Raw genomic sequence first — 15,940 nt, 5'->3', positions numbered from 1 at the left:
TTCTGTATATTTCAGATACACATTTTAAAGCAAACAGAGAACACCGTGGCACAGCTTATCTGGCTGCTTCAGAAATATTGCACTGTTTTGTGTGTAGTGCAGCCAGGAATTACTGAAGCAACCCAACAACAAATGGGAAATGCAAGATGATAGATTTACACACTATTAAATGGACGTACAAATTGTGTCAGTTACAGTTCTGGATACTGAAACCTTCACTGTACCTGCAATTTAGGCAGTACCATTGCAAGATTACTACATTGTCCAGCCAATGTGCCCAACCCCTAACCTGGAGGTTTCCTTTTAGAAGTGAAGAATGTCATTCTCCATGCTTTGAGGAGGAATGATGTTCTTTGTGGTTAAGGCACAGGACTGGATAGTCAGGAGATCTGGGTTTCTATTTCCACCTCAGTCCCATGTGAGTTTGGGCAAGTCATTAATCTTTCCTGTGCCTCATTTTTCCCATCTGTAAAATGGGAGCAATAATTATTATTACTGGACTCACAGTAGTGTTTTGATGGCTAAAATAACATTTGTGAGGGCTTCAGATATTACAGTGATGAATGCCTTAGAAATGCCAATAAATAAATATGCCCATTCAATCCACTCTGCTCAGACTTCTAACAAGAATGACAGTTAGTACCAGTTATGGCAGTAGAGGTTTATAATGTGGAGATGTTTCTGCTGTTACCTGAAATAAGATCACCAAAAGCATTTTACTGATCAGCCCCCAGGTGGTGCTCAGTTCCTGTCCCTACTGTCCTGGACTGAGTTTGAACTAGTGCCATAGATATGGAAGGCTCTAAATCTTATGACAAAGCCTTGCAGTAAAGTATTGTTTTAAATCATGTTTAACTAATAGTCCAGTGGTTAGGACACTAACCTAGGACTTGGGAGACATGGATTCAAGTCCCTGCTGTACTACAAACTACCTGTATGACCTCGGGCAAGTTGCATATGGCAAATTTTTCATAAGTGACTAATTTAGGCGCCCAAGTCCCATTGAAAGAATCTGACTTAAGTGAACAAATCACTTAGGTTTTATCTACACAGCATTTTGGAGTAGCCTCCCAGCCCAGATCAATAGATTCAGCCTCTGACCCGAAGCTCCAGCCCAAACTACCAATTCAAATCACTTTCTACACAGCTGTTTTTGGAGCACTTGCACAAGCCCTGCTAGACTGAGTCTATCGACCCAGGCTGGGAGGCTCAATCCAAAATGCTGTGTAGACATTCTCTCAGGTGCTTTTGAAAAATTTACCCTTAGCCTCTCTGTGCCTCAGTTCGCCACCTGTAAAATGGGTGCTCGCAGGGGTACTCAGAGAAAGAGAGTGTTTAAAAGATTGAGGTGCTCAGATAGCACAGTAATGGAAGCCATAGAAGTATCAGAGAGAGAGAGAGAGAGAGAGAGAGAGAGAAAGACATAACTGTTTTGTTACCACTATTTTACTAAGAGTTTTCCTTCATACCTGTGATTGGGATACATCATCATCAAGAGCACTCTGAGATCTGGCAGAGCTCTCCTGTGAATGAAGCCCAACTCTCTTGCTGTACAGTAGAGGGAAATCTGCCAAAGGAAAACAAGATTGTACATTTTGCTCAAACTACTTTGACCTAAATAAAACTTGCAATTAAAGAACTGCAGTAAGATGAAGTCCAAGATTCCCCAAAGACTGCATCTAAATGGCAAAGTTTATATACCTCAGTTCTTCATTGCTCAACTTAAAACATCTGAAAGACTCAACATTTCTGAAAAAAATCAGCGCTTCTTTGACACCTTGAAGCACCCTAAAAATTGAGGTACCCAAAATCACTAGTCACTTTTGAACAAGCAGGACAAGAGCTCCGTGAGGTGGAGGAAAATGCATGCCTTAAATGAGGCATGTCCATCATAACGAGGAAGAACTGAGAAGTATGGTTGGAAGGTAAGGATAAAAACAACCCCACAGTCCCTATTATCAGCCAATCAATAGTACTACACACTGAATGGCTACTCTGGATTGTTTAAGACCCTGAATCAGCAAGTGTGGGAAAATTAGACATGGGGAAAGAAATTGCATGCCAGTTGTTTGTGCCTGCATGCAGTCAGTAGCAGGATAGCAACCTCACTGTGCACTTTGTTTGCAAGTGTACAAAATGCAGCCTAATAAACCTATTTTTGGGAACAACAAAAAAAAAGATATTACAGAGAGAGAGAGTGTGCTAAGAAATTACATGCCAAGTTTTAGCTTGGAAAGTATTTTTACAGTTGGATAAAATAAAAGTGTAATGCAAATGCTGGTGCAATCTTAAACATAGTGGCACTACTGGGAGCCAGTAGAACATCGTATAAGGGCAAAGCTTCAAATGAGGATGTATAATGTGGATCAGGATAATCCATCAGTTTTCCATTAAGATCATCACATCAAACATAAGCTATTTGTCTTTACTTTCAAAGCCCCTTCCAACTTATCCCCACTCTATTCTCTCTCATTGGAGGTGGAATGAATGTCTCGATAGTCAATCAACCCATAATACTAGCCTCCATTGCTCACTTCTGAAGTTTTCAAACTAGCACTTTTGTTCTTTCTTCCAGTGTGCCCCTCACAACATACTCCCCGTAATCCTCTGCAAAATATATTATCCTCCATCAGAACAAATAATAAATGATGATAATCTCCCTGGGGCATGGGCTTCCTTTTACTGTTCATACTCATGAGCCTTTGATCTAATTGTGGCCTGTAGGCATTACTTTAATACAAATAATCCCGATTTCCTCATTTTAGTTCATCACAGCTGTATACATATTGATCCTGTGTCTGTGATGTTGCTGATAAAGTTTCTGAAACACTTATATCCAATGCTGTTGGTCTTGTTTATTCTTTGGAAAAAGACGGTTATGATTCTGATACTTTGAAAGTACCTTCTGGTGGTGTGAGGTTCCTTTGGTACAACTACATAAACTCATACCTGCCAACAGCAAGGAACAAATTACAGGACTGATGACTGGGGAGAATGTTTTGTTGGGTAGAAGAGAAGATTTAGAATGGCCATTTTCCCTCCGACACTCACGGGACACTTAAAGAACCCATCGCTACACTACTATTTCTCACTGAGCCTCTGGTTCTGCTCAGTCAAATCCAGGGGCAGCTCTTCCCCTCCTTGACTGAGACGATGAGCACTGCTCCTGGAGGTGCCAATTAATCACAGCAGGGGACGGAAGCAGCAGCTGTCAAAGGGCCTTTTATTTAATGTGTAATGAGGGAAAATGTTTTTGTTCTCTGCAACCCAAGAGATGTTTATTGAAATATGGATCCTCAGATCACAGAAGTCGAACAGCAGAATATGGAATTAGGTTTGCCAACAGACTTATGAATGAAGAAAATATTCATGTCTGTGCAGCTTAGAGTACATGGGGGCATTTATTAACATAAGTAAGTATTACAGCTCAGTGCACTGGAGGAAATTCAGTTCTTTCAACAGGGTCTACAGTAATGCAGAGTACAGGTCATAGGCTTAGACCCTAAGGCCCTGGATCCTACATAGCTACACCCCACTGTAAAGTTACTCCCACCTGGACTCCCCCAGAATTCAGTGGATTCTGTGTGGATATAACTATGTTCAAGTAGCCGTCAAACTAGGACCCTTTAACTCTTAGGATATAGCCAGATTCTTCAGGTGGTAAAAATGAAATTTGTTGATTTAGACATCACACATTAAAAGTGTGGAAATCCACAATGCTGAAAAACAGAAGTCTTAAGATTTAGAAGGGCAATTCCCTGCATTGGATCTTTGAGGCCATCTGAAATAGGCTATATAGACTATATATTTTAAGTAATTTATGAGCAAAGTATGATTAGAGAACAAGTGTCAAAGGGGGACTAATATTTTTCTGAGATGAGTGACAAATTCTTGTAATCAGTTAGTAAATTCTACAAAGAAATGAAGTCTCACAGTGTTCCTCCTAGAGAGGGACAAACGCCTTTATTTTGTGCTCAAGATATGCTGACAGTATGTTGCTGCTCATTGCAGCAGCATACTTGAGGTTTTGACAAATTCTTAAATCACACTGCTTCCTTTCAAAAGACTTTTAGCTCCCTCTAGAGACTCCTTCCAGAGGCACACAGGAGGGTTTAATAAAGCAAAGCAAAATTAATAGGCAAAAATTTAATTAAGAAGGTAATGCGCTTATTGAGAACAAGCTGAAAATAAGCTGGAATTAAGAAATGCCCCCTGGCCTTTTTTCCTTTTCTTTTTTAAAAACCTGGATTAAGCATTTTTCTTTTGTGTGATTTTTAAACCAAAGATCAACTGAGGCCAGTTTTTGTTTTAAGTCTTTTTAGTCAACTATGGATACAGAACATGAATAAATCCAAAAAGTTCTTTGTGGATGTTTTTCAAAGACAGTCCCAAGTCTTAAGGTAGCCAGGACTTACGTGGGAACTGTTAGGAAGGGAGTAGGTCTCAGATAACCTCCACCAGTTTATAACAATTGCTTTATATATCTAAATTTAAAATTATAGCAACGCTACCTCTGATGTTGCCAGACTTCCTCCTGCCCCAGTCCACACTCCCTAAGAAGTTGGACCCAACTTCCTTATCAACCTGGGACATGGAAGCTTTTTTCTGCCTCAACTACCTGTCACTACTTGGCAGCTGTCACAAGCTTGTGAATCCCTCACAATAATGGGATTTAGTATTTCTAGTTAGTGTAGGTACTAAGGTATCTGTCCAGATGGAAGGCTGGACTAGAATGTGAATTGAAAGGTCCACTGAAGATCTGATGGTTGCCTTGTTGAATTTCCCCCTGGAGGGGCTGGTGCTTCATTTGTCATGAATCTTTCTTTGGAGGACTAGAATATGTTTCAATTTCTTAATCTCCCCTGTTTGGGGGGATTATCCTATCACAACCATGAAATATTCTGATAGTTTACTCTCCTGGGATTTGCGAGCTATTCCATGGGTGGAGAACCAGATTCCTCTACATCTGGTAGGTTATGAATGAGGGCCAGCTGTTCCCACTTGTTCACTTTCCAGTGACTGCCAGATTAATTACTATTTATTGTTCAGGTTTTTTCAACACTCCATATTTAGATATCTGGAGCTATCTAATTGGAACTATAATCTGAGGATGGGGTACAGGGGAGAGGATAGATCAGAGGTGGGCAAACTACAGCCCGCGGGCCACATCCGGCCCACAGGAGCCTCCTGCCTAGCCCCTGAGCTCCTGCCCCAGGAGCAGGGCCGCTGAGAGTGGGTTCGGGCCCTGGTGAAAAAAAAACTTATTCAGGCCCCTCAGCAAGGGCGGACCGACTAAACAGGACTTACGAAGCCAGGCCCAGGGCCCCCTTCCGGACTGCCAGGCCCCAGTAATTTGTACTGGCTTCCCCCACCCCGGCCTCATCGGCCCTGCCTGGGAGGCTAACCCCCAGCCCCTCCCCTGCAGTCCTCCCTCCCCCGCAGCCTCAGCTCACTCCGCTGCCAGTGCAATGCTCTGGGCGGCGGGGCTGTGAGCTCCTGGGACACAGCCGCTGCAGAGCCTGGCCTGACCTGGTGCTCTGCGCTGCGCGGTGGCGTGGTGTAGTGCCGCCAGCCACTGGTGCTCCAGGCAGCGCTGTAAGGGGATGCCAGGGGGTGGGGAGGAATAGAGGGCAGGGGAGTTCCCAGTTGGTGGTTCCCAGAGGGGGGCAGTCAGGAATGAGATGGGGAGTTGGATGGGGCAGCAGGGGGCAGTCAGGGCACGGGTTCTGGGGGTGATCAGGGGACAGGGAGAAGGGGTGGTTGGCTAGGGCCAGGGTCCCGGCGGGGGGGGGGGGGGGGGGGGGTGGGGGCGGTGGGTTGGGATGGATTTTGGCGGGGGGGGGGCAGTCGGGGCAGGGGGGGTTGGGGGTAGTCAGAGAGTGAGAAGCAGGAGGGGTCGGATAGGTGGCGGGGTTGGGGCCGAGCCACGCCTGGCTGTTTGGGGAGGCACAGCCTCTGCTAACCGGGTCTCCATACAATTTTGGAAACCCAATGCGGGCTTCAGGCCTAAAAGTTTGCCCACCCCTGGGATAGATCCATCCTTCAGTCTGTCTGGTAGACATGTGAGGTAAGAATCACAAGAATATTTCTAGGAAAGCTTCTTACTAATTTTCAAAAGCATGTTTCTGATCCCAAGCCAAACATTCTGGTTTACCAGAGGGATATTGGCCCGGATACTGACTTCTAAGGGGAAACAGGGATTGTCCTTGGTTTATAACTTGTTTTTATTAATTCTCTGAAGGCAACAGGCATTTGAGTACTAATGGGAGGGGTAGCACTAACCTCCACATCTAGGAAGGGGCTCAGCTAAAAGCAGATAAAGTGCTACCATCATCACACACTGAAGCCAGGCCCTTTCCCATGGCTGGATAAGGCTTTGACGCTTAAGCAGAAGTTGGTCTCACTAACAGAAGTTGATCCAATAAAACATATTACCTCACCTACCTTGTCTCACTAACATCCAGGTCTAACTGATTTCCTGCTTGTGACATGAATGTCTCCTTCAGTAGTTTGGGAAGGTAGGTGGACTCAAGCTGATTTACAGTTATTGCTAAAGCTTGGTCCTGATGCCTCTCATAAACAGACCAAAACTCCAGAGCCAATATTATTGATCTAGGCAGGTAATAGAAGACACCTCACACACTGCAGACTAGTTGCAGAAAAGGGGAAGCTCACTAACTGATAGGAGAAGATGAATCATTTGATTCAGAACTGGATCCTAAAAGAATTACTCTATTATTAATCCTCTTGCCACCAGTGCTACTTGGGATCTAATTCAGGCCTGATCCAACCTCCATTAAAGTCAGTGGATCAGACTCCCTTAAATGAAATTATTTTGGAGGCAGACAAAGTAGTACCCTTCTCCCTTGCTACTCTGCTGGTGCACTATTCCTTCCTTTGGTTACATTAACTAGCTATCAAAAGGATACACTGTAAAATATGCAATGCTTCCCATCTAACTGGGAATGCTACGCTTGTGTGCCTGGGGATAATTTCACCAGGTGGTGCTTAAAAGTATAGAACCTACTGGGAGCCTAAACAAGAGCACAGAAATAATTAGATAGCCATGGAGCCGCTGCCACCTAGTTGAGTGCACCAGTGTATTTGCACCCCTAAGTGTAGGGGGAGGGAATCTTCTTGTTTGGAGAATTACAAGTTATTGCAAGTACTTGTCGCTGGAAAGCATTACAACAAGTCACTTTACTCAGTGATATAACTGAGAACATATCTGTGATGTGTTTGTGCTAATACTTTTTTTTTTTAAATAATCATTTCTTTTGTATTACAGACAGTTAATAAGTTAAACAACAAAAACCCACAACTAAGTTCCATAAAATACTTATAACAAAGAAACAAAAGCAAGAGATAAAATTATCTGAATGGTGGAGCATACAATAATACAGAACAACGTAAACCATCACTGGATGATTACCTGTCCTGTTCATTCCTTCTGAAGCCAGGGCCGCCCAGAGGATTCAGGGGCCCTGGGGCAAAGCAATTTCGGGGGCCCCTTCTATAAGAAGAGTTGCAATATTATAGAATACGATATTCCCGTGGGGGCCCCTGCAGGGCCCAGGGCCTGGGGCAAATTGCCCAACTTGCCCCCGCCTCTGGGCGGCCCTGTCTGAAGCACCTGGCACTGGCCACTGTCAGAAGAGACAATATTTGGCTAGATGGCCCTTTGGTGTGACCTAATATGGCTGTTCTTCTCTTGTCCCTTAAAATCAGTTATAACAGAGCCCCTTATCCCTGTTTCACTCACTAAACGTCTTCCAGTTGGAGTGAAATTCTCTCCTGTGCGAAAGGTTAGCACCATGGACATAAGTGCCACTTACGCTCTCAAAATAGTGCTCATGTGAGTCTTGAGTATTGCACAGACCTCGTGCTGGCACTCTGCACAGTGAATTTAATTGGGAGCTGAAGGCTCTCAGCTCTTCCAGGAGATGCTCAGCCCCTGGCAAGATTGAGCTCTAACATTTGTTTCATTTCATTCAATTTGTTACTGATTCACTTGCCATAAAACAACGTGACAAGAGCAAATATGTTTACACTTGTGCATATTCCTGATCCGAAACACAATCATCCAGCCTCATCATTTCTTTCCTCCGTATGTCTGCCTTATGGCTACCTCTGGGTTATAGCTAGAACTTACTCTTACCTACCTTCACCCTGTCTATGCTGAAATACTTCTTCAAACCCTTCTTCCATGGTTTTTCTAATCCTCTGATTGAGTGCTGCAGCTACACCACCACCAATCATCTCCAGTGGTTTCCTATCTATTTCCCAATGCTCTGCTCACGCCACACTTCCAAATCCCAGCTGTATCTATGTCGATTCATCATGGCCTTCCCTAGTCTGAGGTGATGCTGTGCAGCCTTGTCTCACCACACTGCTTCTGAGCCAGAAGCCTTAAAACCTCTTACACCTTAAAACCGTCTTTTTCTACTTCATCTGTGTAAATCATGAGAGGCTGTGGACTAAGGAGACCAACACACACAAAACAGCCTTAAATAGTAATTATGTAACTTCAAAGGGGATTGTACAATGATCACTGAGCTTCCCTCATACAAGCATTTAGACTATATATACAGCTAAGTCCAGACTATATAAATTTAAATGACTGATCCTTTGAGTACTGAAATTGCAAAAGAATGAGCCATAATACATACTGTACAGCATGACAGAGTACATTGTTCAATAGAATAATCCACTATCTAGGAAACAATCACCCAAGATGGGAGTTGGTTTTATATTTTCTGGGGTTTTAAAATCTCCATTTCCTCCTTTATTACTAGGAAAGGCTCAAATACATACAACTTTAACCCAGTTCCTGTCATAAAAGGTAACTAAGCAGGCCTTTGAGTAAGAGGAATACAACCAAAGGCTACTGAACAAATAGAAAATTCAATTTGATTCTAAGGCTTTACTTACTAGACTGAATTTTTCTTCTCCAATTCTGGTATTTATTCAGTGTAGAGGAGTGGAAACTATTGGCTCTTTGTAGTGCTTCAGAGAAATAGGAAAGAGACATTGTTAACAAGCTAAGCAAATAGTGAGAGTTATTAAAAAACTAGACCTTGTATAAAACTAGTTGAAACATGGTAAGAGAGTCATAATGCCAGTACAGAACATTGTAATTGTTTTATTCTGAAAGAAGCAGACAGAGTACATAGTGCATATTCCCCCTCTTCTCTGGAGCCCTGCTGCTTCTGCCCTCCAAATCACCTCCACCCTGCACCTGCCTCCTGCTGTTGTTTTGGTGAGTAAAATCCTACCCTAAGCAGATATCTCCGTGAAAGTAAACTGAGGGGCAGTTACTGTCTCGGCCCTTCCTCCTTCCCTCCCATGAGTACTGATTTATTCCTACTGGGTCATGTGCTGTGTCAGATGTGCATCCATCAGTGTGTCCTAATGCTGAATCACTGAAAAAATAATTCTCACTATTATAAGGTAATGAGACTTGTTATATGACATTTTTTGCTCTGTAAAATCATGAGGCCTGATTTTTAACCAGTTGCTCTGAGCAGCTGGTGTGCAAGCAGCTGTTTTAAAAAAATGCAGACTTTTGCCAATAGAGGGCAACACTCACCAATAAGTGCTAACCTCAAAGCCAATCCTTAAAGGTATTTTATTTGCATTCTCCTTCACATGTTATAGTTGACTTTTACCAAATTGTTTACATCACAGAAACCCGTTTGTATTGCATAGTTCATGTCTAGTGTGGTCACTGTTTCTCTTACTCATGTGCTGGTATATTAACCGCCAAAGAAAAAAGCCCAGCGTCCAAACAGTGGCTTATTTTTAAGAAAGTATTTAACCTTTGCATAGCGATACACAAAATGCAGTAAACTTAATTTCGGACAGCTTATCCCAGAAAGAATGTTGGCTTCACCTTGTAGCTACACAGAGAACGAGAGAGCAGGAACGGAACCTCATGCATACTGGGGAAGAAGGCAACAAAGGGAAAGAGAAAATTGGGGTGACAGAGGGCAAAGATGCAGGTGGGGGATGACAGTATGTAATACCTTGTATGTGAGGGCCATTCATGGTAGAGTGGCCTGTTGACCCCTCTGCAGTTGTAGGACAAAAAGAGGGGGTTTGTGGGTTACAGGTTGTTCTAATAAGTCATAAAACCAGTGTCTCTATTCAGTCCCTGATTTTCAGTGTCAAGCAGAGTTATGAGTTTAAGCTCCCAGGCTCGTCTTTTAAAAGTGTTGTTTCCACTGAACATGAAGACTAATGGGTCAGATATAGACTAGAGAGGGACTAGAGAGGAAGATGACTTTAGAAGCAGTAGTTTGGATAGAATGGAGTGGGAGAGAGGACTGCCCTCATTATATTACATGTGGACATGTTCTGGTGGGCATGTGTTGCACTAAACAAGGAACTCTTTATTAAAAGAGCTAATTAACAAGATATGCAAGATGCTTTGCCTTTTGTATTAAGCATGCTTTTTGTTTGTTTTTTTTTAAAAAAACCAAAATTACTTCCCTGAGAGTTCACTGCCACTATGTCACATGCTAGCAGAAGCCCCTCACACCAAGGAATAGTGATAGGAGTTAATGTTACATGGTATTCCTCTCAGCAACCTCCCATTAAAGGCAGCAGAAGCTTGGAACACAGTGAAGCAGAGGTGGGGAGTGGGGTTGGGAGGGTGGAAGGGTGGATAGAGGGAGGAATTAAAGAACCCAGCCAATTGCAACCTATAAAGTGCTCCTATTTAAAAGTAAAAGAATTCCTGTTAAGAATTCCAGGAATACTGTTGTGTTTAACGTATCCACACATTTTAAGTATACAAATTAAGTTGAAACAACATTATGACATCCAGGAGCGTTAGCAGATTTTATCCTCTTCTAACAACCTTTGGAAACTGAACACACAAAGCACAGACTAGGCCTAAAGTAAAAGCAGCTTCAAAAATCTGGTTACAATACAGTCTGCACAGAGGCTAGACTGTGTTAAATCCAGGTAAAAATAGCAAAACCAGGCCTTTGCAATGGTAAATATCCAGTCCACATATTAATAGGGCTAGTTCAGTAGCGTCTGGTGGTTATGCCTGGGACCCTTGGTAGAAAGGTGTTCTTGGGGAGAGACAGGATAGGAGGTTAGAGCTCAGGGGGAAACAGCAAAAGCTTCCTGACATTTTGGCACTCACTCTCTTTCACTCTTGTTTTGCGCTCTGGTTTGTTTACTCTAATACCATCCTTCTTTCCTACCTCCTTTAATCTTAAACGATGGTTTTCTTTTATTTTTCCCCTCTAACAATTTATCCACTTATTTAATATTATCTCTGTCTTTTTTTCCCCCTAACCCAGCAGAAAAGTTTCACTCATTCCAAATCCATCCTGATTACTATCCAGCCACTGCAGCTAAACCAGTTATTGGTGCCCGCCTGCAACATCTAATCTGCAAATGAAAAAACACCCACTGAATCATTTTCTTGCTCCATCTTCTCCAGATCCCATATTTATGCTGTAGCCAAGGGTTTTATGTCAATAATTGCAGATATTTCAAGCTGAGACAAGGTGGGTGAGAGAGAGAGAAAGACAAGCTTTCAAGCTACACAGAGCTTGTTCTTGAGGTCTGACAAAGGTACTCCGAGCATCACAGCAAAATACAAGCTGGAACAGGTTATTTAGTATAAATAGTTTATCACATATTCTAAGGGATCATTCAGGGTGGGGTGACCCTCTGAAGTCATAGGACAAAAAGAGGGGGTTAGTGGGCCACAGATTATAATAATAAGCCATAAATCCAGTGTCTGTTTCAGTCCATGATTTTAGTGTCTAGCAGAGTAATGAATTTAAGCTCCCAAGCTTGTTTTTTTGGAAGTTTGTGCAGGTTTCCTTGGAGGATGAAGCCTGATAGATTGATTGCTCTATATCTGAGCTATGAAAAGTGTTCACCCACAGGTGTTTTTGTCTTTTATCATTTTTCTGTGAGAGTTCATTCGACAGTGTAGTGATTGTCTGATTTCACCTGTTATTGTGGCATTTAGTACACTGGAGGAAGTAATAGGCATGTGTAGGATTCATGGATCTTGACAGGTGTGTTGTGGGGAGTGTTGATATATATGTAGATTTTGCATCTGTTGTTCTGGCAGGGCCTGTTGCCGTTTTGAGTTGGTAGGTCCTGGTCTGTGGGGAGCTTGCTTCTGATAACGAGCTTGGAGAAGATGAGGGGTTACACATATTTCAGGCTGGTTTCACTTGGCTTCTTTGTGTTAAGAGTAGGAGAATGGGGTTTGAATTTCCCTTTAAAAGCAGGACAGTATTCCTCTTCCAAGATTTGCTGGAGGCTGCTCCGGTTCTTTTCCTATTGCTGGTAGGTGGAAATGGTGCAGGAATGGAGATTTATTTACCTTTGTTCTCGTTCTGCCACAAGTTCTTGAAAAGTGCCCTCCAGATTCCAGTGTTAACCCTTCCAGATTGCAAACACAGAACAAAACCCTGACCAAGTCTCTTTCTTCTGCCATGACCCACAAAGGATTCTTCAAGGCCTCAGATTGTTATGACTGAACCACACAACATGATATAGCCTCTACTAGTTGGCAATAGCTCTTCATAGACAGTTGAGTTTTTTTAATTATTAAACAAGTTCCAGTTCTGAATTTCTCCTTCAACTCTGGCTCCAGATAGAACTGCCTATGCATACAGTTTCTGAGCGTCTAATCACCTTTGCTCTGGTTACAACCTTTCCTCCATTATATTTTCAATGGAGAAAAACTCCTAATCCGTCACAGATCTAGAAACAAATTAAACTGAGCACCCTCAGTGCTTCCGGTAAGGACTCTGACTCAGCCCTGCTATGCCTAGGCTACACAGCATGTATTGTATGGGCCTCTATCGACATTGTATGGGCCTCATCTCATGAGTTACGCATGGGGACAGAACTGCTTTAGGTACCCTGATACCAAGGCATTGTTGTCTGTTTCTGTAGAGCCCTCTAGGGTAGATAAGATCACTCTTATTGTTAATGTTGCAACAGTCTCGGATTGTCCTGGAGTTTCTAGGTATTAGAGATAAACCTTTAATTAAAGATGTCACGTGATGAAACCTCCAGAAATACGTCCAACCAAAACTGGCAATCCTAATTGTTGTGCAAACTCTCACAATCAGAATCAAGATCAGAATTAAGAATTGTGCAGTGCCCTGGACCAAACAGTTCCTTCATTACATGAGCCTATGTTCACACTGCTGGTTCATAGGGGTTTAGTTATTTGATTGAAACAATATGCAAAGAGGGAAAAGAGGATTTTGCTGGATCCTGTTACAGTATCTAGAGAGGCAGAGAACCGTCACAAGAAGTCTTCCAAAGAATTAAGATAGTATTTATAGGTTATAAACTTACTACATCACTGATAATACCAACAAGATCCTATCTGCTTTGACAACACCCTCAGAAACAACAAACAGGCGAAGTAGCTGAGCATGACTGGTTTGGGTTAGATTATTTACAGTGGATTCACTTACCATTGGCAGCTTTGGACTCTTCACGGCACTCCTCTTCCTTCACAGAAGTGGTGGTCAGCAATGTACGCTCTCTTATGGGGTTTGTACAGGACACAGGCTCAGGCAATGAGATCTGTCCTTCGCTAATTTCAGAGTTCGACGAGTCACCATAAAAATCAGATTCCAGCTCTGAACTAAAAATATAAAATAAAGTGAGAAAGTCAAACTTTTAGAAAACACATGCTATGGATTTAATTACAAGAATCACCTTTAATGCAATAAATCCTGACAACAAAGAGTGAGATATAATGTTACTTTTTACAGCTCGCCTCCATCTCCACATTTATTTTTTGCTCTGGGAATGTAATTTGCTGACAATACAATGTGCTGAAAAATGCAATAGTCCCAATAGTTTTATAACTCTTATTAACACCGTGATAGCCATGGACAATTATATTCAAAGCCTGAAATCATGCTGCTGACAGAGTCCCCTTCTGAATTACAGTGGGTCTTCTTGGTCCTGAACAAGTTAAGTGTATCTTCCTACAAGTCTGCTGTTAAACGAAGAGGGGGAATTACCTGAATGTCTAATGCCCATCATGCTAGCAACAAGATATAATGGTAACATGAATATAATTTTTGGCTTTTTTCCTTAATAATAACAATAGTTTATTATTATTTTCACTTTGTGATTTTAATGGTACATGCTAAATACAGCACAATGATAAACACAATTAGACATTAGGCCAGTATTTCACATTTGGGTCGAGCATGAATACACCCAGAACTGGGGTTTTAACCTGACCTTTTCAGGATATTAATAGTTGGTTCAATTTGTATTTGGTTCAGAAAATGGTTTAGCATAAACAAAGCTGAAGTTCAGTAGAAAGGCAGGTTTTCACCATGTCTGCCTGTCCAAACAGATGAATGAAGGCAGAGTAATGACACTAAAAATCTTTCCCAAGTGGGGCTAACCCAGGGGCCACCACCACCTTTACTCCTCCTTAGAGTTCCCTGAGGCTGTGCCAGGGAACCCCCCTCCCTCTTTCATGACAAGAACCACTGCTGCACGAATCCTGGCAAATCCAGCCAGAGAGAGTCAGGCCCACCCAGGAAGTTTATTCCAATTCCCCAGGCAGTCACAGAGCAGGCTTTAGATATGAATGAAGTTGGTGGTTGTTGAAGTCTGTCTCATGACCGCCTGGGAACTGGCATTAACATCCTATTCGTGCAGCTAACAGCCGTGGGCTGGCATGAGCTTGGTGCAGTGTTATTTGTTAGGAGTAGACAGGGTGCTCAGTGAGCCCTTGTCCTGAGGAGTGAATGGTTCATGGTTGTAGCACAGATAGGTGTGGGAAGAAGATGAGAAGGGGAAGGTGAGGTAGAGAAATTTTGGAGGAGCAGAAGGCTACAACCCCACCTCACTACTCTTAAAGCAGAGGTGGACAAACTACGCCCCCCGGGGCTACATCTGCCCTTCAGGACCCTCCTGCCCAGTCCCTGAGCTCCTGGCCCGGGAGGCTAGCCCCCAGCCCCTCCCTCACTGCTCCCCCTCCCCTACAGCCTCAGCTCACCCTGCCGCTGGCGCAATGCTCTGAGCAGCGGGGCTGCAAGCTCCTGGGGCAGTGCCGCTGCAGAGCCCGGCCTGACCTGGTGCTCTGTGCTGCGTGGTGTGTGGCTGTAGTGCCGCCAGCCACTGGTGCTCCAGGCAGCGTGGTAAGGGGGCAGGGAGCAGGGGAGGCTGGAGAGGGCTGGGGAGATTGGGGTGGTGGTCAGGGGGCAGGGGTGTGGATAGGGTCGGGGCAGTCAGAGGGTGGGGAGCAGGGAGGTTGAATCAGGGGCAGGGGTTCTGGGGGTGGTCAGGGGACAGGGAGCATGGATCCCAGGGGGCCATCAGGGAACACGGGGGGTTGGATGGGACAGGAGTCCTGGGGATAGGCTGTCAGGGGGGAAGAAGCAGGGGGGGCAGATAGGGGTAGGGGTGGGGCTGGGCCATGCTCGCCTCCCCTAACTGGCCTTCCGTACAATTGCCAAAACCCGATGCGGCCCTCAGGCCAAAATGTTTGCCCACCTCTGCAATAGCTGATGGATTCCTCTTAGAGCATCAGATTTGGTTTCTAGTAAATGAACAAAAACCTGAAAACTATTTTTATTCAAACCCTGTTTAAGTCTTTGATAGACCACTGTGATTGGGCACTGTGCCATAAGAAAAGAAAATGGAAATGCCACTAGTTTTGATAGATACATTTTTGTTTAAAAGGACAGTCTCCCCCGCTGAAGTATTTATTTTCCTTGGCTGGCAAAAGTATAAATACCACAATATGAGGTTTGTCCTCTGATCTTCACTCATTAGGTGGTCATTATTCATAAGTATCTCAAGCTAGTACTAAGAAGCAATGGCCTTTGTGATGCAAGTAATATTTTACCTAGCTTTTCATTTGCACCTTCCCACTGAGAATCCCATGGGCAGAATGCACCGTTAAATCATG

General features: G+C 43.4%; 1 protein-coding gene across 2 annotated transcripts in view; it reads right to left on the bottom strand.

Moving 5' to 3' along the window:
• Window positions 1-15,940, bottom strand: part of MICAL2 (microtubule associated monooxygenase, calponin and LIM domain containing 2) — a 190,145-nt gene that overhangs the window by 31,091 nt on the left and 143,114 nt on the right. The window contains exons 26-28 of one of the 2 annotated variants that reach the window (XM_075065182.1): window positions 13,473-13,645; window positions 8,932-9,006; window positions 1,470-1,567 (exon numbers count right to left, since the gene is read on the bottom strand). In XM_075065182.1, the coding sequence (XP_074921283.1) occupies window positions 1,470-1,567; window positions 8,932-9,006; window positions 13,473-13,645 (346 nt within the window). Of the gene's footprint in view, window positions 1-1,469; window positions 1,568-8,931; window positions 9,007-10,451; window positions 13,646-15,940 lie in introns of those variants that run through there. The other variant, XM_075065181.1, reaches the window with a different exon arrangement.

Source organism: Chelonoidis abingdonii, chromosome 4 (assembly GCF_003597395.2).
Source record: "Chelonoidis abingdonii isolate Lonesome George chromosome 4, CheloAbing_2.0, whole genome shotgun sequence".
Taxonomy (NCBI): domain Eukaryota; kingdom Metazoa; phylum Chordata; order Testudines; family Testudinidae; genus Chelonoidis; species Chelonoidis abingdonii.
This window is presented reverse-complemented; position numbering and strand designations above follow the sequence as displayed.